This window comes from Polistes canadensis, unplaced genomic scaffold (genome assembly GCF_001313835.1).
Source record: "Polistes canadensis isolate GaletaPanama2010 unplaced genomic scaffold, ASM131383v1 scaffold_63, whole genome shotgun sequence".
Taxonomy (NCBI): Eukaryota; Metazoa; Arthropoda; class Insecta; order Hymenoptera; family Vespidae; genus Polistes; species Polistes canadensis.
Window position 1 is genome coordinate 356,632 of NW_014569610.1, and position 25,304 is coordinate 381,935.

The following is a 25,304-nucleotide window of genomic DNA, read 5'->3' on the forward strand; positions in this document are numbered from 1 at the left end:
GATTCTCAATAATCACTATATCAGTTCTCGCGAATCTAACATATGGCATGTATTCTTATTAAAATGAGAACAAATAAATTGATTAGGTAAATACCTGAATACACTTTGAAAGATGACGTGTTTATCGTTCACGAACGCTGGAATATATTTCCTGCTCAACGTTAAATGAGAAACTGACTTAATAATCTTTAAAAGTACAATCCACAAGTCATAAAAATAATCTGCGTATGTAAATATTTGACTCAGCGTTTATGTTTTGTACTTCGTGTCTTATATTTATACTTCCAAAAAACAAATATATATAAAAACTTATCTCTAACGTATATAATTATACAAAATGTAAGCTATTTATTTAAAATTATTTAAAAAGAAGAAAGAAATTAAGAAAAAATTAATAACCACGATAAACATGGGAATTAACATATTTTTAAATGAAAGCTACATGCAAGTATTCTAATAACTTGTGCCTGAAAGAAAATATATGTTACGGATGTAACACAAGACATTTTTTATAAAGTTTATACTGCAAAGATTTTATTTCATTTACATCTATCGATGAATTAATGATACTTCGATAATAGAAGATATTAATTGACGATATTAATTAAAAATGTTCAATTTTGCAATACTAAATGCATACAACAGATATGATGCAAGATCGAATAGATGATACTGACAATTTCGTGTAAACCGTTGGTATAACTGTACATTCAACTTCAATAAAGTAGACGCTAACCAAGATACACGATTCACAATCATTGGAAAACCATAATCCGCGCATAAACCTTTCTTATTATAGATCATTTCCTGTGTAAAACATTATGCTCTTGTTATATTTGCTTCCGTGCTCATTCCGACAAGTGATTGGATCGATAATCGAGAGAATCAGCTTTCGAAGATTAAAGAAAAAATCTGTGCCAGTTGTCGCAAAATCCCAACCAGTCATGATAGCAAATAAACCAACTGGTACATTTTTATTTTCATACAAGATTTTATAATTAAACAAAAACGAAAAATACATTGATGTTTCATTGATATAAAATATATCGATGAAATTTCGATAATTTACCAAGAGATAATATAATTGATAAACTTATCAAAATGAGCACAATTATCTTGATCAGAATATATCGTAAGCTTTACTTGAGACAATGATATACATATAAAGATAAATTTATCATTAATTTGTCATTATATCAATCGAGAATACTTGAAATAATAGATAGCTTTATAACGATAAGAAGTAATATTAGTTTTGAGATCATGTAATACCTAACTCAAATTATGTTTATCTTATAAAACGCCTAACAATAGTTCAATTTTAGTATTGACATCATTTTCCGCGAGGATTTGAAAAAGTTCGAGCTTTCCCGCCACATTGTTAGAAAGATCATTTTAAAGCGCACAACCAGCAGACGATCGAACAACGATCGTTCCCATTATTCTTATCGTAAAGGAACGCTACGTGGGCCCGGTTGCCATTGGAAATTGATTTCCGGTTGCCAAGCAACGTTCACTTAAAGTCGCCTACTATGCTTAGCCATGCCTGACCGGTGGTTTAGTCAGGTGCAGGTTGCGCGCCACCAAGGTGCAAGTAAACCATGGGTCTGCCAGACATTGAAAATATACCTGGTAATAGAACATTATTTATTTCCACGTAAATTGCACTAAAGAACGATGTTTCAAATAATCCAAAATATTCCTTGGCACATGCAAACGCACGAATAGTTAAGTTAATTTTAAGAGATGGCAAAAAGAGAACGAACAATCAGGCGCGAAAAGATTTCATGGTTGCGAAGGATATCGGAAAAAGCTTTCGCAAAAGAAAAAGTATTCAAACCCGATCGTCTTTTCTCGTTCGGCAAATGTTATTATCCAAAGTCGATTGAAAATAATACTAATCGTTCATTTTTACGCGCGCGATCCGAGCTGCAGCTACAACGCGTGCAAGATTTATAAAGAAAGTTAACGCTTCATGTTTTTCAGTTATGCGAAGTTACGATGTCGGATATTGGAATATGCTTTGGTTTTTAGATTTCTATATTCTTTCTATTGCTATTCTATTTTACCAAAGTACTTTATTTCAAATAATTGAACGTAAAGTTACATCGTTGTTTATTATTTCTTGTTTCGAAGAACATAATAATTAATAAACTCGTTATATTATATTAACTTAAGGAAGTTGTGTGTGTTTCGTGCACACGTATTCTAGTGTATAACAAACGCGTGAAACTAAATTGTCAAGTTAATCGATCGAATGTAGCAGCAAAGTGCGAATGTTTAGCTCGCTTATTCAAGGTTCGATCCTTTTCTACGATGTACATATTTTTCAATGCATTACATTAGGCAGAACGTGTCAAGAACCAGTAAAGGGTCAATGGTCTACAACAGTAATGTATTCATAGATTGAAAATAAATGACACATTGTTTCACGTTTATTTATTTTATAATAATGATATTACTTTACGGCAGAATATTATTCAAAATTATTTTTAAAATGTTTTAAATACAACAACAAAATCAGTTTAACAATAAATCAACACCAGCTGGTCTTATGGTTCGCATTTTCTTTGAAATAAATGACTTCAAATTAGATTATATCAAATAATCATAAAATAAAACAAGTCATTAACCTCGAATGTTAGTTCAGTCCCATGAATAAAAATCCGTAACACAAATTATATTCACGATGATATCGAAGTAATAAATTGGCCATCGTGTATCTGGAAATTCGCATAACAAAACTACCCTTTAATGTATTTCGCATTAGGAGCAACGTCCCACTTTCCTACATATTCCGTTTAACTCGTTCTTTAAATTTCACTAAGAACAATTCGCACAATAAATGCGATGCTTCGCGTACCGGTGGTAATCTGCGGTTTCATAAATTTTTCTTAGTTAGGAAAGAAAAAAAGATTTACACCTATTTAAATTCGACCTAAGATGACGTGACCTCAGTCTAACCGTTGAAAACTTCTTTACAAAGGTGTATAAAACATTGCTCACCTAAGGGTGCCATTAAAAGAAAGCTAGCATTAACATACTTTCGAGGTGAACCAAAAAAAGAAGCACATTTCCATAAAGACGGTTAACCGGAACTAGAAAAATGGTAGATTTTACTCTCAACTTTTGAAACATTCACGTTTTAATACTTTTCCGTCATTATAACATCCAAATTCACGGTACTTTTTTAAGTTCGTACTTAAAAAGTCTTTTAAATATTCGATACATTGCTAAAGAAGCTCACGAAATTGAGAAACTTGATGTTGCGTAAAGAAAAAAGGATAAAACTATTTATGCGGTACGAAATAGTACAGCATCCTGTTAGGCTATAACTCTTTCATGTTTATCTCGCAAATTTTCAATCCATAAGATAAGTACAGGATGAATAATGCAAAGGGCTGCCGTTTGAACTTTTGATAAGCAAAACGTAATCGTAAATCGTACGGAGGAGGATTTACGTCGGGTACCGCATCACTGACCTTTATAAACCAAGAAACTGGAATACACCTTGCATCTTGATGCATAGCTAACAACTGGTTTTCATACTAGCCTCTTACCCTACTACTATTTCAAAATTGATTCTATAACATTCACTTTAATTTATATTCTCCAAATATAGAAGGCTCGAAATTGTCCTACCGACGATCACAAATTTTGATTTCGAAAGTATTTCAAAAGTATACCTCCTATCGTCTTGTTGATGAACAACTGCCACAAGTGGTTCCACGTGTACGTAGATACAGTACGAAAAATCTATAAGCTTCTACGTGTCTTGAATACCTTGCATAAACTCAGACCAAACTTCTAATAGTCTGGTCGCAAATTCAATCTTGATTTCTCGTTCCCTTCGTGTTAAAACTCGATTGTCGAGAAGAATCGTATTTGTTCGAAAATTCTGCTTTATTCTAATACTTGTTAGAAACAAGAGGTTGTCGTTGAGTAATTTGAAACAATTGGCATAATCTACCTCATTTGAAACTTACATTTCATTAGAATCATGCAATAAATAACTGGAACTTAATGAGCGTACGATTTAACAAGCCTACACGAATGTTAATGCAATTCTTACGGATATAAGAAGAAAATTATAAGAAGAAAATTGATAATTATTAATAACACCAATGTAAATTCATCGTAGTGAGATTCCTGAGTGAAAACAATAAAGGCCATATATTCTCGATTTACATTTTAAACTCTACTTTGCTTTCGTGCCAGACGTAAAAGAAAATACTGATGAATTCGTGATAAAAAGTTATCGTGATAGACCCTTAAAAAATCACAAATAAATCAGCAAGTTCCCCGCTTTCATTTGTGCTTACCGTGATATCACAGATAATTTGTACGATAAAGTTGACCATCGTTGGGGAGGTCACCGAGCGTTTGAACTTTTTAAGCATAGTAAAATCTCGACTTCTTTTTTACTCGTAAGAAAAAGAAAAAAAAAATCTGGGTTAAAAATTAGAACGAAATAACTAATCATTTCGTTCCAATTCCACACACATATACATCATGATTATATTTCTTTTGTACCTTGAAGAAAATAAAAATAAATTCAGTCTTTCATTGTTCATAATGGAAAGTTTTTAATCCTACTTAATATTCCATCATTTTTATTATGATTTATTATTCATACCATGCCAAAGCGATATTTATAGCATTTCAAAAATACTACTACAACAGGCTTGTAATTAAATAGAATACGTAGTCGAAGAAAATAAAACATGGGTATTCGTGGAATAAGTTTTACCTTCCACTTAAATGTATTTAGAAAATTTAATCTAAGAACGTTATCGCAATTACTTTTGTGGTACGTTGTTCAAATTAATTATGCAAACAGCGATTAATAATGATTCCTCTGTTTCGACACTTGGCCGTGTCGGTATAATGGCACGCGTTACATACATGAATTCAAAACGACCGTGAAAAATGTATTTTTAGAAGAAACAATTATCGTTGTGGATCATATAATAGTTGGTTTCTCCTAGCATTTCATTAAAGGGTAATTACATACTATAACGATTACATAAAATTAACATTTCAAATGAACGTAAGGCAAATAATATAAAAAAAAAATTGATGATTTTTAGAAACTGGTGCTGTCTTCACGATCGGTAGAAGCAGATTTGCCGATAACATAGCGTCACATTTCTTCATACGTAAGGATCCAGTATTGACGATCACTTGTGGAGATGAACATTCTGCCGTTGTATGTCGTAAGTATTTTCTTGATGCACATGTATAATAAAATAGGTTGCAACGTTACACATGTCGTTTGTCAGAAACTCAATATTTAACTCGATCGAATGAATTTATTATTGAAATAGGAATGGCACACGCGTCTCTAGTGAATTGCAACTTATCAATATCTACCATTAGGAAGATCTGAAATTGTTGTCGCATTTGATGGACGATCCTTTGACTAACCGACCGCCATTAAAGAGCCTTTAGACAGAAAGAGAGAAAGCTTAACTAAAAGTTAATAGATGTTAACCGATGTAAAACGGAATTCGCTTGAAGCTTACAATTAGCTTTAAGGCAATAACACAGTGCGATATATTAATCATTGATACATTGTAGATAGTTGTTTGTAGAAGTACTTTATTGATTCGAGCATTAGCGTGGCTTGATTGAAACGGAAATCAATATGTGAATGACTTCGAGCTTAACGTCCATCTGCCCTGTATTACACACGTGCGTTTATGTTTTTTCATTTTTCTGTTAATTCCTTTTTTTTCCTCTTCTCCCTCGGTCTTCTAATCAAATCGTTAAATTTCATCGAATTTAATCGACTTACTTCAACATTGTTACACCAATTTTCAAATTGTTTATATAGTTATCATTCTTGCCGATGGCATTCGAGTACACACTGACACCGCAAGTTGAGTTGGAGGTATCTCATAATTTCTTTTTTGATTTTATTGTAAATATTTAACCGGGTTAAATGTTGATAGAGCTGGTCGTGTTTAAAATGGGAAGGATCGAAGCTCGCATGATTTACAGCTTCTGCAACATGCCATGCAAGAAACTTACAGTCGAACTATGCTTACATAGGGATAGCCACTGTCCGGTAAATCGATATGGACACGCAACGGTTGAGCTCTGCATGACCAGACTCAAAAACATTGTTATTGTTAATAATCTTGCTCGCTTGCGAAGCAAAAGGTACGACCAGGATCGATACGGAAATCGTAACTTCACTTCCTTTCCATTGCGGACTGTGTTAGTAGACATTTGGAAACGTTCCAGTTGATTTTTCTTCCTGAAACCTATATTGCCATTTTATAGTTGATTTATAATAAACGAAGCGAATGTCACTAATGAGTTATATCAAACTGTTCTCAATTTTAAGAGAAATGTTAGATGAAAATTAAAAAAGCATAACGGTCAACTAGAAATAGATATGTAAAGGGAAAACCTTGCTGCGTTTTAAATATACCTACAGCTGGATACTCTTTATAGTCTAGAAAAAAGAAAAATACTTTTCTAATCGAAGATCGGATCGTTGAGTTTATAAACTGCAATGAGAAATAGGATGAAGAAAGTAGTATTATAGTGCTTATAGTTAAGCGTATATAAATGTGTACTTTAATATAAAATTGGATTTCAGAAAGTGGCAGACTGTTCGTATTTGGAAGCAACGATTGGGGCCAATTGGGTCTCGGTCACAAAAACCATGTCAGCAAACCATCTTGTGTGAAAAGTATACACTTTATTTCGAACTTTAAATACTTTTATCACATTGTTAGATTTCGTTAAGGTCAATTCTTTTTATATGATCCATAAATATTTTCGTGTTGCAGTTTTAAAGCCAGAAAAAGTAACACACGTAGCATGTGGAAGAGCTCACACCTTGATATGTACAGGTTAGTATATGTACACTTAAGAATATAAAAAATATATATTAAAAATGACAAAGTACGTGGAATAAACGTAGTGGGGGTTAACGCTTAGAAATATTACATACTTAAGAAAAACATGAATGGTAATTTATTCGTTTACGTGTGTAAATTATTTTAGTATGACAAGACTAATTATTCTTTTTTATTAACCCGATAAGTATATGACGTATGCATTCGCGTCTTTTAGTAATATTGATTTTAATAAAACAATATAAGTTAACTTTAAAAATATTTTCTATATTATTTTATTTTCTGTTATTTCTTTCATTCTACTTCATCTTCTCTTAGGTGGACAAAAGATATTTGCTTGTGGAAGTGATCAGGAAGGACAACTGGGTCGCGGAAATGCAGCGATAGGAGACAGTGCAAGTACACCAGTCTTGGTATACGATTGCGGGCTCGCAGGTTCAAGAGTAGTTCAAATAGCTGCGGGTTCTCATCATTCGATGGCTCTTACCAGTGACGGTGGTGTCATCGCCTGGGGAAGCAATCTCGAGGGACAACTCGGACTATCGGGAATTTCTGGACTGGTAAATAAGCCGACGAAGGTCCCAATTTCCGAACCGGTGAAAGAAATCAGCACAGGATATTATCATTCTGCGTTCTTAACTGGTAACGTATATTCCTTCATCAAGAAGTTCGTTGTGAAAATTGCATAAACATTTTCGTCGCATATCATGTTGATGATTCAATACAATCGATTTGAATCTCGTCATTATGTTAATAAATATGACTAATATATTACGTGATTATTACTCATCGTTTTATTATTATTGAAAATAATCAACTTATATTTTCTTTAACCCTGATTCCGTTTATCTAATAATGGACACTGATCAGATGTCGATCAATTGAGATTCCAAGCTTGGACTAATGTATTCTTGAAAGTTTTCTATACTATAGACTATCGTTCAGCTTTATAAAAAAAGACTGTCATGTGTTCCCACGCAAACTATAAGAGCTTATATACGTATATATATACTATTCAAACTCAATGATATTTACAGAAAGCGGTCTCGTTTATGTCTGTGGCGAATCTGAAAGTGGTAAGCTCGGGATCGATGTCAACTTCTCAACGCAAGTCGCGCCGAAGCAAATGCTATTGCCCACTACAGCGATACACATCGCGTGTGGAGGTCATCATACCCTCGTATTAACAGGTATCACATGTTAGCCGAAACAATTATCAAAATCGCTTTACCAATTTGATACGTTTTTATCACTGTGTTCTACTTAAGACAAAAAAAAAATAAAAGAAAAGAAAACAAAGAAAAACTTATTCTTATTTTTCTTTTTATATCGTTTAGAGAGCGGGAATGTATATTGCGTTGGAAGCAATGCCAGTGGTCAACTGGGAATGGGGACGAACGTGACCGAAGTTTCAACGCCGAAACTTCTTTCTCGTGATGCTCTAAAGGATCAGTCGATCGTCAAAATCGCTTGCGGGGAAAGTCACAGTGCAGTTCTTACTGGTATAATACATATATATAAATTTTAATCTTGTGATATATTAGATTTTACTTTATGATTACTCTTGTAACACATAGAATTTGGAAAATTGTACACTTGTGGTGACGGTAGACACGGAAAATTGGGCCTCGAGGAGAATGAAAATAACGTTCACGAATTAACATTAGCTGTCAAATATCAAGAACTCTTCATTTCGAATGTGAGTTGTTTTTAATTCGTGCTTTTCTTTTTTTCTCATCGTATACATGTTCCTGAATTTTTTAAAATCTACTGTTTGTTCTTTCAGGTATCTTGTGGTGGTTGTCATACAATTTTATTAGGAAAAAGACGTGAAACGAGTAATCAAACGGAATTAGAATCCGAATCTATACAGGTATAATGAGTTTCAAATTTAAAAAAAAAACATAAAAATAATTGAAGATCTCGAAAGTGTTCATTGATTTTTTTTCTATTTTAGGATCATCAGATCCAAAAAAAGAATCCTTTGCCTCCCTTAAAACTTCCTGTAAATAGATTACAAACGGAAAGTCATACGGATAAAATGGATGATATTGAAAAGGAATCTACAGAGAACGAAAATATTCTTGAAAAATCTACATTGGAGGAGAGTCAGGAAAATAAATTGGACAATGAAAAAGATAATAACTCCGAAAAACCAAAGGATAGTATGAATAATATCGAAAAACCTGAAATACCTGCAACGAACGAGGAACCGGAAGAGACACCAAAAATCATGGAAGAAGAAAAGACTGAAGATACGAATGAAAAAAAGGACATAGAAAATAATAACGAAGAAGAAACAACGAATACCAATAATACGAGTAATGTTGATATTGAAAAACCAAGTGAATCAACGACGACAGATGCAGAACCAAGTAATGTGGAAGAAAAGAAGACAGATGAAACGGCAAAAACAGAAGAACCTAAAATCGAAGATGAAACGAAAACCAGTCCAGAAAAACCAGCATCTCCTGACCCTACGCCACCGCCGAAACCACCTCGACAAAAAGTAGGGAGTCCTCAAGGTTCTGCTGGTGAAACTACCGAATTATCAAATAAGTCTTCGGAGAATGAGGAAAAAAAAGAAGATAGCCAAGAAAACAATTCAAAAATAAACGAAACCAAGGAATCCGAGGAGTCAGTAATAAAATCTATGACAGAAGAAACAAAAAAAGAAGAAACAGAAAAAGAAGAAGAAAGTCCTGCAAAAGTGTCTGTCAACAGTCACAAATCTCGGTCGATGAAATCGAATACCGATATTGAAGAAACTATAATATCAGATGCTAAAAATGTTTTGGACGAAATAAAGGCGACGGAGAAGATTATAAAGAATGAAAAAAATGATGAACAACACATACACGATGATGCTGATGTGATACAATCACCAGCGCCTAGAACTGGTTTGTGATATTTTAATTTATATTTTATTATCCTTACGAGTTTTTTTAATATCAAAATTGTATGATTATTTTAAATGATATTTTTAGGAAAAATGGCAAAGTTATTTAAAGGTAAGAAACAACAAGAGATAGAGAATGGCACAAAATCTAGCGGAGCTACGAATCCAAAATCAAAGGTACATGTTATATTATTTTCATAGTTTCTTAATAGATAATATATTATTAAATGAAAATGTCTAATGAATTAAATTCTGTAATTGTTTTCAGTCGAAAACGTGTACCATCTTGTGATCTAAAAGACTTCAAAAAGATTTCATTGTAATTTATTATATTTTTTTATATATTAAACCCTCCTATGCAAATATTAAACGCTTGGGACCAAAGTGGTTAAAATTGAATACTTTTCCAAGTAATCTTGGAACACAACGATGAAGTGTCTTATCACGGAATTTATTATTCATTGTGGCCTTAATATGCATTCCTTTAGGTGTGCGTCATTGTTAAATTGCTTCAATGATGATTCAAAAATTGTACCATAAAAGTGTACCTATAAATAAATTTTCCCATTGTACTTGTATTAAAAGATCATTTTTTTATAATCTAACTTTTCAGTAAATTAACCGTACAGTTTGACGAACATTTCTTCATGAATTCAATGTAACAAGATTTTAATGAAATCAATATATATATATAATTGTATTATCTTAATTACTTATATAAATATTAAATAAAACTGGTTTGAATTATAAAAGAAAATAATAGAATGGAACATTTGAAATTTGGCGCTTAATAATTCTGTTGCATATGCAGCGCCTTGAACTTCACAAGCGCTGTTCGAAAATGGTCACTTAACGAAACATTCTTGTAGGCAGATGTTCAAATATATACTACACTACGGAACTCTAGACTTTGTGACTACACTATTTGTATAATAGCATGTAGTACCATGCGCTGCTAATAACCGTTAATAAAGTAATAGGCAGGTGTCCGTATATTATATTAAAAGTGCATTATATTATGTAATATTACAAAATTTACTATATAGATAAATTAAAATTTGCTATTTATTAAGAGATATATACAATGGCAGATACAAGTACAGACAATAATGACCCAGGAAAAACTAATGAAAGATTTTCTCGCAATCGTGGACGTGGTTCCGGTAGTAAGAATCGTGATGGATTTTTTAAGCATAGCGATCGACGAAATGAATTTTATAATTCACGAGGATCAAATAATAGATCTAATCGTTCTGAATCATATGGAGGAAGTAGTAAGTTTTATAATTATAAAATTTCATTTTTATCATACATTAAATAATATAAATAATAAATATTATAAATATTGTTATATTAAACAGGCCAAAATTAAATAAATCATGTCTACTTTGTACAGGTTCAAATGATAAAAGTTATAGTAGAAAACCATACAAACGAAATTGGACTCCACCGCAAGGAGATGGAAAGAGAAAAAGGCTCGAAGTTGGAAACCGTCTCAAAGAACCTGACATCGGTGTGACAGAGTTTATAGGAGATCATCTTGGTTTTCCTGGTCTAGTTAAAGAAAGATACAGCGATTTCCATGTCAATGAAATATCTCTTGATGGTGAAGTTGTTAAATTAACTAATCAGAATATTCCTAGTGAGCCAGAGGAAACTGAAACTTTAGATGATTTAAAGAAATGTGTTCCTGATAACATATGGGAACAATTACAAGCATTAAAGGAAGAAGAATCATCTAGTTCCACTATTGAAATTGATGTTACCAATGTACATAAAGATGTAAGAAGAACTATTCATGAAATTGCTAAAAGACTGGCAAATGTTACGAGCCAGACTATTGATCAAAATGATAAAAAGCTCATGATAATGATGAAAACTAATAAAGGAAATAAAAGTAAAAATGGTAAAATCACTTGTTTTAAATAGAAGTAAAAAATTTTCTAACCATTTTCTATAAAATACTTTTACTTGTTTTTATTTTATCAGATCATAGATTCCGTCTTGATGATAGAATTAATTGGAAGAAACACGGAGGAGATTATTGTTACTTTTCATTGCATAAGGTAAATATGGATACTATGGATGCTTTAAATCAAATGGCCATGATACTACGCACTAGACCAAATAATTTTAGTTACGCTGGAACTAAAGACCGTAGAGCATGGACTACTCAATGGGTTAGCTTGAAAAAGACACCACCTAAAAAAATATTACGCGCAGGATATGTGATACGTGGTGCTTATGTAGGAAATTTTAAATTTGAAAAAGTACCACTCAAGTTAGGTATGTTGAGAGGTAATCGCTTTAAAATTGCGATACGAAATGTTATTGCATCAAATGAAGAAATTGAAAAGGCTATGATATCGTTACGCGATCGTGGCTTTATTAATTATTATGGTCTTCAAAGATTCGGCACAGTTGCTGCCATTCCAACGCACGAAATAGGAAAGAAATTGCTACAGGGTAAATGGAACGAAGCAATAGATTTAATTTTAAAACCCCGAGAAGGTGAAAAAGATCAAGGCTTGGCAGAAGGTAGGAAAATATACGAAACGACTAAAGATGCACATGCAGCGTATAATAAAATTCAAAGATCTGACAAAATTGAAGCAACACTTTTAAAGGGTTTAGCAATATGTACAGATAAAAATCCTCAAGGTGCATTAGATTTGTTACCACGAAATATTCGTTTAATGTATATTCATGCTTATCAAAGTTTCATATGGAATCAAATAGTATCTAAAAGAATCAAAGAATTTGGTACACGTCCTATCGTTGGTGACTTGGTATATCAAAATAAGATGGAAGACAAATGTTCGGAGGAACATTCCGAACAATTGTCTCAAGATAATAGTGAAGATGCTATGTTAGATAATGACGAAACCAACAATTCTACGAAAGAAGATCAAGATGAAATGGTATCTGAGACATATGAAGAAGATATTGAAAACGATGGCAAAGAGTCTAACAATGATATTAAAGAAGTTACAAATGCTACGGAAATTAGCCTTAAGATAGAAGAGAAATCTGACGAAAGTAGTACTGTTGAAAATAAAGAAGAGCAAGAAGACTTTTGTCATATTCCTTCTGTGAAAATTCTTACTGAAGAAGACTTGCCAAATTATACATTAGATGATATAATAATGCCACAGCCAGGTTGGAAAGTGACTTATCCTCCGTATGCCAAGCCTTGGTTTGATGAAGTTTTAGCAAAAGATGGATTGACTACTGATTTAAGACAAAATAACAAGTAAGTTTAACATTTCACGTGAAACTACTATATCATTATTACGTAAACTATATTATTATTTCCTTTTTTTACTTTTATAGGAAATACAGTTTAGGTGGGGCTTATAGAAAAATATTACAAATCCCAAAGGACTTGTCTTGGAAAATAATGCACTATAAAGCTAAGCATGATAATCTTATTTCTAGTGACATAGACGAAATGAGAAATGTTACTCCTCCAAAAGATGATCCTGGTAAGTAAAATAATATTTATTTTTAACGTGATTTTTTCGATCCATTATCAATATGGCCATTTGTAGAGGGAGAATTTAAAGCGTTAATAGTAGAAATGAGTTTAAGTGCAAGTACTTATGCCACAATGGCATTACGCGAAATATTAAAACACGATACGTCACCACAAATACAGGCTGCACAATCAGCAGCTCATGACGCGCTTGTAGAAAGTAATAAAACTATTGATGGTGAATCAGAAGTAAACAATAGTAATAATAAAAATACTCAAGGAAAAGAAATTGGAAAAGGAGAATCTGAACGGTCTGATAAAATGGATAATAAAATGGATGATAAAATGGATGTTGATCAAAATCCAAAAGAATTTGCCGTAGATGAAAAATGTCTAGCCGAATCTGAAACAGAAATGCAAGTAGAATTTATGACTGATGACATAGACATGAATTGAAGAAAAAGTAACTGCAAAAAAAAGTGATGTTAGCGCTTGCTAAAAGTGTTTTTTTTATTTTTAAATGAATATTCATGGTGCTACCAAACTTAGTTGCTGTTTATCAGCAAGCATACACCGCAATAATTGAATATTTTATGTATTTAAACATTTATTTTTGTTGAGAGAAGTAGACGATTTTTTTTATCTCATATTATTTTATTTCGCATAGAAATAATTATCAATTAAAATTCAATCCAAACAAAGCAAAATTTACGTGTTAATAAAAATATGTATAGCTGGATAACTAAATCAATAAATGCATTTTTTCCTAAATCTCCTAGATTCATTATTATCCTAAACAAATTCATGGTACTGTAAGTTGTTTGCATGTGTGTATGTGTGTTTGCGTACGTATACTTTAAAATTACAATTCATATTTCAATATTGCAATGATGACCATAAAGCCCAATGAAAAGAAGAATATAATTCAAATGGATTTAGATTGAAATATTCAAATCTCGCATTACCGTTTTCCGGAATAATCGATGGTTCAACGTTTCCGGAAACTGTTAAATTAGTTAAAGGAAGTTGCGAGCAACGAGTTCTTTGATGAGATCGTAAATTTCCAATAATAGAAAATCTCTTGTTACATACGGGACACTTATAGGGACGTTCACCTAAAAAAAACGTCAAACAAAAAGATATTAGATCTCATATATATGTTTTGTTTATTTGTATAATTATAACAAATAAAATTACCTCCATGGATACTCATGTGATTGTTAAAAGTTCCTTTTTTAGGAAATACTCGATTGCATATGGAACATCTAAAAGGCCAATTTCCGCTATGAGAATATCCGTGTGCTCGGAGATCGCCGGGGGTTGAAAATGAACGGTCGCATTCTGTACACTTATGTGGCTTATCCTATTTCATTATTAATAACGTGATAATTAAATTGCATTGATCAAATATTCAAGAAAATATATCATATACTTAAAAAATTGAGTGATATATTTTTTTTTCTTGTCATTTTGCTGTTTTTCATCTTACGAGTTCGTATTATCATTTCTTTACGAACACCTTCTCGCACTTATTCAATACTACCAAAGAGGTCGGGTCTATTTTACCGCCTCTCTGGAGTTAACAGCACACGGTTTTTATTTTTTCCGAACGGGTCTCCTATCCATTTAACTAACTAAGCCCACGTGGTTTGACTTTAGTTTAAATAGTATCGAGAACTAATAATCTAACGTGACTGAATCGTGAACAAGTTGAATGACATTTAAATTTATTATTCGTTGAAATGAATTCGATATATTTTTTAAAAACAAATATATAAATCTTGCCACATTTTGTGTTTATTAATTGTAGTTACAAATAATTTGACCGAATTAATTTCTAAACTTAATAAATTCTAAAAAAATTGTAATATTATGTGAATTTAATTACCTTAAAATGAGTCATCCGATGATAGTAAAGATTTGACGAGGCCGTGAAGCGTTTTCCGCAATACTGACACTTATGGGGACGTTCACCGGTATGTATTCTTTCGTGTGTTTTTAAAGAACTACTGGTACTAAATGTTTTACCGCATTTCGAACAACTATGCGGTTTTTCACCTAACAATATAAACAAAAAATCAATCAACACAATGATATGGCAAAAAGTGAAAGATAAATCTTATGTTTTCTTTGCGTAAATTCCAACCTGTATGCGTTCGCAAATGTCTTGTAAGCAGAGAGGGTCTATCGAAATATTTGTTACAATATTGGCAAGGATAAGAGCGTCGTAGTTTTGAAATATTAGCATTCATTTCTTTGTACCTCCCGCTACTACTCAAATCTAATGGCGCTTTCTGCATTGTGTTCCAAATGATGTGTGGACAAAGTATTCGTTGAACTAAATGAAAATACGAAAAATAATAGAAAAGTTAAAAAATGATATATATATATATATANCGTCTCCTGGTATTAAAGTACATTTTACTTTTCCTTCTGGTTCAATTGCCTAAAATTAATATCGTATGAAATAGAAATATACATATAAAAAAAAAGAAAAGTTTGCGCTTATCAAATATCACAATTATTTACTTACGAAAGATCTATTTTCAAATAAATTTTGAACGTAGATTTAAAAAAATGTTTTGTAATATTATATTTCACAAGAGTTAAACAACAGAGTATGTAACTACTGATAGATTTGTAATACCTCGAGGAAGACTAAATGTTACTACCCTGAAAATTACGAGCGTGATTATAGGTGAGAAATAGGATAGGGGCGACGATACCTCGGCGCATGTCGGAGGCGGCGTCTTCCGGAGGGCGGAGTTTGATATAACTTTTGATAATGTACCGTAAGATCGTCTATATAATATCTTGAAATGCCACGTAATGAGTGGTATCGCTATCAACCCTCTGTATATACGGAAAAATAGACTTACCAATGACAAATGATACACTTCGAGGGATCGTTTAAAAAATCTTATACGTCAAGAAACATTTACAACATTTTAAATTTCCCATTTAATTTTGTCTCCGTTCCATTAACCTTTTTTCTTTCAGTTCTTTTTAACATAAATTATGTTAAATATGATTATTATTTATTTCTTATCAAATTGTTCTAATTTCGTTTATTTTAGATTAAACGAGATAATCATCGATATAATATATTATATTATTTTTAAGTATATATTATATATTTTAAAAATCTCTTTGTACTCTTTCTTTCAAATAAACAGACCTGTTGAATGTACATAACATTTTAATTATTACTATAAAAGGCTTAGTTTAAAAAAGAAAAATAGTGAAAGAAAAATTTTGAAGGGTACTTAAGATATGTAGTTGTATGAACTTCGATAGATAGTCAATCTAATAAATAGAAATATCTCTCATGATATAGATAAATCTTAATAATTTGGCACGAAAAATTAGTAAAAAAAAAATACCTTAAAAATGCAGCCTGCAGTTCGGAATCCCCCCTTAAAATAAGTCTATCGATATTTTAAATACTATATCGAAAATAAATGTCGAAAAGTATTGTATATCGGAGGGTATCAACGGCTATCACACATTTTATATGCAGATTGTACAAGCAAAAAGCAAAAGTCATTGGGGTTATCGTACTTTTGAATCCGTTATGGATTTAAATCGTATATCTTGCTGGTTATATGAAAATTACAAGAAATAAGATTAAAACAAAATAAAAATATCTTCTTTCATTTATATTCCGTCACTTAGCACATTTTCACTGTTAATTATTAAACATTGTCGATTATTTAAAATAATAAAAACAAAAATGACGATGATCGCGACACTTCGGATTACTGGCAAGCACAATCTTGGCTTGCTACAAACTGGCTTGCTGGACTGTGTTTTCGTTAATAAGTTCTGATGTCTACTGTTTCCAGCCCTTAAATACTGCCCTTCTTCGTTTCTTCTTTCTCTCCCCCCACTCTTCGGTATTAAAAGAAATTTAAAAGGAATTTCGATTTCTAAACATTTATTTTGGCCCATAGAAAATTTCAAATCATTGTTACTTTTTCTTTTATTTGGTTGATCCTTAGAATTTTAGAAATGTTAATTGAATATATACCGTTGGGGATTGATTTTCGAATATGACTTTCGGGACATAATTTACAGAGATACAACCTTTCGAAATATATTCTTTTGGGGATTAACAATAAATATGTCTTTTATACTTTTGTCTTATATATAAAAACACACACACACACACACATGCGCGTACAAACCATAAATACATATCACGCTGTGAAGCTTTATAATATTGTTACACACAGTTTGATGTTTCAATATTTATATATATATAGACATAATATGAAATGATCCATAGAATGATGGGCTGAGAAAAGATCGCATAGCCCTTAATTAATCTCCGAAATGGAAGTTTTTTTCTTTTCTTTTTTTTTTTTTATTGATGAAGGAAGAAGTAATGCGTCGTCACGATATCGGTAATTTTTCACAAATATTCAACCGGAAGTGAGATAATTCGTCGTATAGCATCAGGACACCGGATGTCCCGCGGTGCCCTTCCCTCGTTTGTCACCCACCGAAGGATATTAACGCTATTGAAGTCTCCTTCGGATCTTTATAAAATGCTCCTTCATCGTCCTACAAACAGCAATGTGCCAGGTACGTGCTATCTATGTATATTACAGCACTATCATTGTCGATCGATTTCACCAACGTTCAAAGCATAAACCAGCATTTTTCTCTTTTAAAATAGGAAACTTATTCTTTCGAACGTTGTCATTTCTTAATAAAAGAATTTCTTTGTATATCAACTTTTGTTATTAGAAATTCGAAGAAATTAAAAGAAAAAATATACCTGAGAGAAATTAAACATTTCTTTATTACTAACACGTGTTTAAGGATAGCGACCGTCCCCTTCTATAATTTAACATCGAACATTTGGAAACTTAGACTTTTATTCATTTTAAGCATGCTAAGGTATTCTTCAATGTCCTTGAATTTATAAAAAGCGTAGCGAATAGATTTTGATGGCCATTTTGAAGGGAAGAAAATGTTATTAGCCAGCCAATGGCCAATACCTGAAGCCAGTTTCTTGAAAACATTGGAAGGAAAGTTAAATAAAAGAAGAGGTAGTATCATTGTATTGTAGGATTTTGAAAACAAATTGAATTGCAGGGCTAAATCGGACCAATGGGACTTGAACAAAGGAACTTTCCCTTTTTAGACGACTATATCTATTTGATTTAGTGGTACAATATTTTTTTATTGACATCGATACGCCACGTTAATTCCTATTGGTATTAAAAGCTTTACACAGTGGTATATAAAATATGGGACAAAAAAAATGTTTATTCATTTATTTTATTTAACAAATTTTCAATTTTATCCGCGATTAATTATTTTCATCGTGTGTATATGTGGAACCTAAATTGGGTACATTCTGAAATCTCATTTTTCTCGTATTAGGTAGATATTCTAATTCTAATACTTCTAATACGTTTCGACCGGAATTTAAAAATGGTGCAGGTACATAAAGGGTCATTTGTGGACCAGCCAGAGGCCAATATCTACCAAGGTTATAACCGTTTACGTATGCTACACCTTTACCCCAACCTGTGGTGTCTAAATAAGTGTCCAATGGTAGGCCAGTTATTTGGAAATAAGAACGCAAAATCACCGGTCCCTTTCGAAGGATACCACTTTCAATTGTTTTAGTTTTAAAACTATTTAATCCATTTAAATTGTTCAGCCGAAATCCTGTTATATTCCACAATGATAGGGGAATTCCACTGATGCTAACGTTAAAAATACCCTGTGCATAATAAAAATTACGATAATAATATTCATATGATATATATCCAGCGATTTAAATTGTTAAATACCTTGAAATCATGAATTTGATTGCCATAATTCAGATGTCCTTGATTTTCTACGAGTATTTTCAAACGTTGGGAATATGGACTCGTTAAAGATAAAGAATTGATATTCTTGGTACGACTTAAAGTTCCAGCGAGTTGATCATCTACGTATACCAATGCTCTGTCTTTTGTTATTGCATTTAATACCATTGGGTCTTGAACATTGGATGGTATGTTAGTTTCGTACAAGACTAACCAATGTGGTAATCCTAATTGTTCAAAAGTCTTTGCCTCGGATGATTGTAATACAGGAGAACCAAACAATTCTCTCGATGATAGTTCAAATAATTCAAGTACAGGTTCTAATAATACTGGACCATAATCACCTTTAGGTGATATCGCAGGTACGGATATATTTGGCAACGGAAGATACTAGAAAAAAAATAATTCAAATATGACAAGTATTAAATATCATAATTGATTATTCGTTTGTACAAAATATTCTACCTTCGATATAACATTTCTTATTTGAAAATATTTGTCTGTTAGATCACCAGCCTCGGTCAATGGTGCATCATAGTCGTAGGAAGTTAATTGCGGACTAAACATTTTGGTATCGCCATTAGCTCCTAAATTATTAAATAATATTATATAAATGAAAATAAGAGTAGAAACAAATGATAATTATATATTAACCTGAAGTAAATCCAAAATTCGTGCCACCGTAAAACATGTATATGTTAACTGAAGCACCAATCGCCAACATTTCGTCTAATTTATTTTTAACAGCGTTAGCCGAGACTTTTTGAAATGGTTCTTCCCAATGAGTCAACCATCCAGGATAAAATTCAGAGTTTACCAATGGCCCCTAAAACGATTAATTCGATCAGTAAACTAATTATCTAATTGTTATTGACAATTAACGATTGTAAGAATATTTACTTTAGCTTGATAACGTCTCATAAGTTCGAAACTAGCATTTACATTAGAACCAGTACCAAAATCAATTGTGGTGTATGTACCAGGTACTGATCCACAACGAATCATTCTATCAATTATTCCATCCGTCGTATACAAGACAGCTTTATTTCCAATTATCCTTTGAAAAATTTCATATAATTTGTTCATGTATATCGCATCACAAGCTTCATAACTTCCATATTCATTTTCCACCTAAAACATAAAAGGATCGGATGAATATCATTATCTTAAAAATATTATACGAAGTAACTTACTTGGACCATAATGATAGGTCCACCATTTCCTCTTAGATAAGGTTTAACTTTATTTAACACAGTAGTCAAATACATTTCCACGTAACTTAAGTAACCTAAAGACGAAAAGAAAAGAAAATTAAAACAAATTCTATAGTATACATACGAACAAAAACTACTTACTTATATCATTGGTACGTAATTTTATATTTGGTTCACGTGTTAATAACCAATATGGAAAACCACCCTAAAAAAGAAAAAAACAGAACAAAAATGAATGATTTAGAATAAATGTAAAAATAATTCAACGTACAAAGTCTCTTTCCGCGCAAATGTAAGGTCCGGGTCTTAATAAAACTAAAAGGTTCTCTTCTTGCGCGATGTTTAAAAATTCGATTAGATCTGCATCGCCACTCCAATTCCAAACATCAAATTCAGGTTGATGTAGACTCCACTCAACGTACCTGTACAAAAGAAAAAATATATATTTATATTTATACGTAGTCTACTTGTTAATATAATATCTCGTTAATTCTTACGTCGAAACGGCGTTAAAACCAGCTGCTCTCAATTTTCTCAAACGATCCCGCCAATATACTTTAGGTGCACGAAAATAATGAAAACTGCCGGAAACATAACGGAATGGTTTACCATCGAGTAAAAATTGATCATTCGTGTAATCCACTTCGAAGCTGTATTTTGACTGCAAATCCTGCAATTGAACATTATTCTTAATATTATTAAAATAACGCGTTCGTCAGAAATTTATCGGAGTTTATTTTTCTTTTTTTTTGTTTTTTTTTTGTTTATATCAAATACAAACATTTCGTTCGAATTGATACAATTCCCCGAGCGTATTGCAAACGATCGCTGCAAATAACGCTAACACCTTCCACATGTTGAACTCGTTGATGTACATTCAATTGGACGACGGCCCTTTTTGTTCTTCTTCCAAGTTGCTAAGAGAACGACGAGATCACTGGGATCCGGTTCGTTTTAATGACGATACTCGACTGAAACCGGCCAAACAAGTAGTATCTCTAATTGTTTATGTCTAAAGTTCAGCATACAATCGCAATATGATCTTCTAAACATATATATATTTTTCTTTCTTTCTTTCTTTCTTCTACACAGTATAATCTATTATTTGTTTGTTTTTTTTTATTTTTTTATCAAGTTAAAAGCAATACGAAGTGACACTGAAATATTTTGCTGGACTCACATAACAATTTGCGGCTTATCATTATACTGTATATTACTTATCGTATAAATACATAGATGATAATACAATCCACTTGACACTACTGACTTCCTCGCACCAACTGAAGAAGCTTAATACGTGTGCTTCGATCTAAAGCATACTGTGCGATATATCGCGACGGATTATGGAACACGCAATGTATAGTCTAATCGTTGAATTGCTGATGACTAACATTCGCTAGATGAGTACTAACAGAATGAAGATAGAAAGAGAAAGAAATACTGAGGTAGACTATAGTTAGCCTAACACGTGCTATGGTCACTTACCTCGATCGGCGTTCATTAAAATGTACGTTTGTTTATTCTAAATTTTGTTTCATCAGGGGTTACCTAGTTTTTTTTATATCTTATCTGACTTAAACAATATTGAAAATATATTTTATTTTCATTTTTATATACGAATATTTTTAAATAATTAACAAAAGTTAATGACAATGATGGTAGAATATTTCAAATTTGTAGATTTAATGATTCGATAATGATAAATTTATCACAAAAATAACAGGATACAATGCTAAAAGATTTGATATCACTATGTTAATGTATTTCAGCATGGCGCCAGAAAACCGGCAGGTTTGCACGTACCGTTAACTTCACTACGACTCTCGTTCCACTTAAAGTTAGTAAAAATTGATGACTAAATTGCGAAACCTTAAGAAAAAAAAAAGGGTTTCAAATATATACCATTGATTTTACATATTTCATATGCTTCAGGTATATTTTATTTTCACACATGTCAGTGTATATCGTTTCTCATATCGTTATATCTGTTATTAATTATTGAAGTTCCGGGTAATAAAAATGTCATTATTGTTGCACGTTTCAAATATGCTTATAAAATATTGTATTTCATCAACTTTTACATACCTTGATATAGTATAGCAAATTGTTCTATGATATCTTCATATTTTGCACATGTTGTTTACGTATTTCAACATATTTCAAATGCTTAACTATCCGTAGTTAATTTATAACCATTCAATACTTTTTCGTATAACTTCGTTCATTTAAAAACAATTATTATTAATGTACAATTAGTTATCTTGGAAATCTGCGCAATTAATTAACGTAGCAACAACTTATTTATTATCATTTATTTGTTTTGTATTTATTTTTATTATGTCTATAAATTGTAAATATTTAATCATTGGTATGACTTACACTTTAACATTTGTTATCAATAATATGGTGATAAGATTATTCATGCATAATTAATCTTGATTAAAAAAAATTGATTAAATAATCATCTCTTAAGTTGTTAAAAAGAAAATATAATTAATAGATAAACCCACACATATTCTGATATAAATATATTTTTTAATCAAAGAACGAGATAAAATAAACATCAATATTATACCTATGTAAAGTTTCATTATTTTTCTATTATACTTAAGTAAATCCTTTTCTATAATATGTAGTAATATATGAACTATATATATATATATATATACGTTAAGGTTATGTATATATGTCGATGATGCTCATAACAATTCGTACTCTATTGATTCATTATTTTTTAAACAATGTCAATTATCCTGACAAGACGCACTAATAAAATTATAACGTTTTCACCTAATAAATTACTACAAAATGGATATTATTTAATTAGTTCCCAAATGACGGTATATCTCTTGAAGAAGTTCCATTATTTGATTAGTATCGTTCATATCAATTGTCTTAATAATTGTCCCGTTGTTTGAATATCTAATAATTGTTGCAGTTGAAGGAGTTATAGGAGGAGTTATATTAGAAGTTTTGGATATGCTTGTTGTTTCTATATTAGTTACGCTATTTGTAATGGGAATTTTTTCTGTTGTACCGTCATCTATACTTGAACCTACAAAAAAGAATGTCATAAATTGGAACATAAAAATTAATTTATTATACATACTAAAGTTCATATAGTTTTTTTATTTATTTTTTTTTTTTTTGAGATCAATTAACATTCCTATATCATACTAAATCGATAATTATACATAAATGCGCTTTTAAAACTGCTTACTTTCTGTTGTAAATTTAGAATAAAGATTACGTTTGTCGATAACCCCATCATAATTATCTTCTCTGCTTGCAGTTAAGGGATCACCAATCTGTTTTTCTTTAGCGTTAAGTATATCAAGCGTTTCGTATTTCGTAGTAGGTAATATAGCTCGATTAGTGTTAATATCCCCGTCATTGTTCGAATCCAGAGCAGTGTTTGTGTCAATACGTACCGTTGTTATCCCTGCATCAGCATCTTGTAGACCATCTACAGAAGCAGTATTGATTGGTTTGAGATATTCAGATGTGGATTAAGCATTTGTTGCTTTACGCTATTTAGAAGATACTACTCTTAGAATTCCCTTTAGACACAGAAGACTCCTTACCAACGTTTGCTGAACTACTAGATTTCGTTGATCCATTTACAGATTGATCGTTAACATTTATTCCATCGGTTTCGGCGTTAATACCATGTTTTATTTCGTCCGACAAAGTGGAGGGTAGTAATGAATTTGTCAAGATTTGATTATTATTAGATTCCGAATAATCGTTGTTCGAATGTAAAAAGCCAGCAGCAGAATTAGATAATTGATCATCATCAATCGTTGAAAGTTCTTTCTTCACTGTTTTACTTGGATTTCCGTAAACTCCTGAATTCACATTCTCATTCTCAGAATTTATACCATCTAGTGTTCCAAGCGTATTTCGTGAGCCGGCATTTGATAAAGATTCAGATTCGTTTGCGTCTACGGAAGACTCTTTATCGATTGCAGAAATTGGAATTAAATTTTTCCATCCTGGACGATAAGTTCTTGGGGTAGTAATAAGTACTGACGTAAATATTTTGTCGGAAAATGCTTCCGTTGGTCTTGAAGTTGATTGCGAGTCAGATTTTCTTGTATTATCTGCATCTGCATCTGCATTAGAAGTTGAAATATGACCATGTAAACATGGGGTAACTGTTGAAGAGCCAGCTTCATTGTTCGATACAGAAGATTGTGGTAATGTAACAACATTGTTATTGTTATTTACATTCGTATTAATATTAATATGGCTTGTAGTCTCATCATTTTGAATTGATGAAGAAGATGATGATCCAGTTACAGAGGTATCCACTTTATTCTCTTCGGTGTTTTGTGCATTTGAATCAGAATTGAGACATACTGGTCTGCCCAATATGTGTACACAAATAGGTTTTTTGATATGTTCAGATGGTTCAAGTTTTGATGAATCTTCAGATGGTTCTAGTTTTGATGGATTTTCTTTTGGTAAATATGATGTAAATGGTAACTTATCAATGTCCACTTGAGAATCTTCAGTATTTTTATTTGATCCAGAATTTGAACTAGAATCAACATTTAAATCAGCATTCTGATCATATGCTGAAATGGTATTACTATAGTTTGTATTAGACTGATCTTGTTTATCTGATATAAAAGGTAAATGTTGTTTGACTATTGTTATTAGGTCATTAGGTTTTTCTGATGATCCAATAAAATGCGGTTTTTTTGTAGAACTTGCGTGGTGTGAATTATCTGTTGAAGTTGGGTGGTGTGAATTATCTGTTGAAGTTGGGTGGTGTGAATTATCTGTTGAAGTTGGGTGGTGTGAATTATCTGTTGAAGTTGGATTGTGTGAATTATCTGTTGAAGTTGGATAATGCGGATTATCTGTAGAAGTTGGGTGGTGTGGATTACTTGTAGAAGTTGGTAAATGTGGATTATTCGTTGAAGTTGGCAAATGTGGTCTATATGTATGTAATGGTAGTTCTGGTTTATCTGTGCTAACTGGCCAGTCTGGTTCGATTGTTATTATCGG

General features: G+C 31.8%; 5 protein-coding genes and 1 long non-coding RNA gene across 7 annotated transcripts in view; 2 read left to right on the forward strand and 4 right to left on the reverse strand.

Moving 5' to 3' along the window:
- The first annotated feature begins 1,562 nt into the window (after window positions 1-1,562).
- LOC106786018 (X-linked retinitis pigmentosa GTPase regulator) lies at window positions 1,563-10,330 on the forward strand. Its single transcript, XM_014746955.1, has 12 exons — window positions 1,563-1,632; window positions 5,091-5,216; window positions 6,611-6,703; window positions 6,804-6,866; window positions 7,191-7,514; window positions 7,910-8,062; window positions 8,210-8,374; window positions 8,450-8,571; window positions 8,659-8,745; window positions 8,830-9,772; window positions 9,860-9,948; window positions 10,040-10,330. The coding sequence occupies exons 1-12, from the start codon at window positions 1,602-1,604 to the stop codon at window positions 10,061-10,063; spliced, it is 2,220 nt and encodes a 739-aa protein (XP_014602441.1). The 5' UTR covers window positions 1,563-1,601; the 3' UTR covers window positions 10,064-10,330.
- A 345-nt stretch (window positions 10,331-10,675) lies between these two features.
- Window positions 10,676-14,011, forward strand: LOC106786048 (pseudouridylate synthase 7 homolog). 2 transcript variants are annotated; one of them, XM_014747040.1, is made up of 5 exons: window positions 10,676-11,042; window positions 11,168-11,677; window positions 11,761-13,024; window positions 13,105-13,256; window positions 13,323-14,011. In XM_014747040.1, the coding sequence occupies exons 1-5, from the start codon at window positions 10,856-10,858 to the stop codon at window positions 13,700-13,702; spliced, it is 2,493 nt and encodes an 830-aa protein (XP_014602526.1). In that variant the 5' UTR covers window positions 10,676-10,855; the 3' UTR covers window positions 13,703-14,011. The 2 variants fall into 2 exon arrangements, with proteins under 2 accessions (XP_014602526.1, XP_014602525.1); XM_014747039.1 differs by having other exon boundaries at window positions 10,677-11,045.
- A 37-nt stretch (window positions 14,012-14,048) lies between these two features.
- On the reverse strand, window positions 14,049-15,546 carry LOC106786013 (zinc finger protein 239-like). Its single transcript, XM_014746951.1, has 5 exons — window positions 15,393-15,546; window positions 15,135-15,304; window positions 14,444-14,609; window positions 14,212-14,361; window positions 14,049-14,056 (listed from the first exon to the last, which is right to left on the reverse strand). Exons 1-5 carry the CDS (start codon window positions 15,544-15,546, stop codon window positions 14,049-14,051), a joined length of 648 nt encoding a protein of 215 aa, XP_014602437.1.
- Window positions 15,547-18,528: 2,982 nt separating this feature from the next.
- LOC106786053 (beta-galactosidase-like) lies at window positions 18,529-21,582 on the reverse strand. The gene is made up of 10 exons (XM_014747050.1): window positions 21,070-21,582; window positions 20,786-20,958; window positions 20,560-20,710; window positions 20,430-20,493; window positions 20,268-20,362; window positions 19,975-20,205; window positions 19,729-19,900; window positions 19,540-19,661; window positions 19,057-19,464; window positions 18,529-18,986 (listed from the first exon to the last, which is right to left on the reverse strand). Exons 1-10 carry the CDS (start codon window positions 21,163-21,165, stop codon window positions 18,567-18,569), a joined length of 1,932 nt encoding a protein of 643 aa, XP_014602536.1. The 5' UTR covers window positions 21,166-21,582; the 3' UTR covers window positions 18,529-18,566.
- A 1,856-nt stretch (window positions 21,583-23,438) lies between these two features.
- On the reverse strand, window positions 23,439-23,964 carry LOC106786054. The gene is made up of 2 exons (XR_001381605.1): window positions 23,873-23,964; window positions 23,439-23,754 (listed from the first exon to the last, which is right to left on the reverse strand). It is a non-coding gene; the product is annotated as an uncharacterized LOC106786054 (long non-coding RNA).
- A 142-nt stretch (window positions 23,965-24,106) lies between these two features.
- The window catches only part of LOC106786014 (putative uncharacterized protein DDB_G0282133), a 5,163-nt gene continuing 3,965 nt past the window's right edge, over window positions 24,107-25,304 (reverse strand). The window contains exons 6-7 of the mRNA XM_014746952.1: window positions 24,170-25,282; window positions 24,107-24,117 (exon numbers count right to left, since the gene is read on the reverse strand). Coding sequence (XP_014602438.1) covers window positions 24,107-24,117; window positions 24,170-25,282 — 1,124 coding nt within the window. The remainder of the gene's footprint in view (window positions 24,118-24,169; window positions 25,283-25,304) is intronic.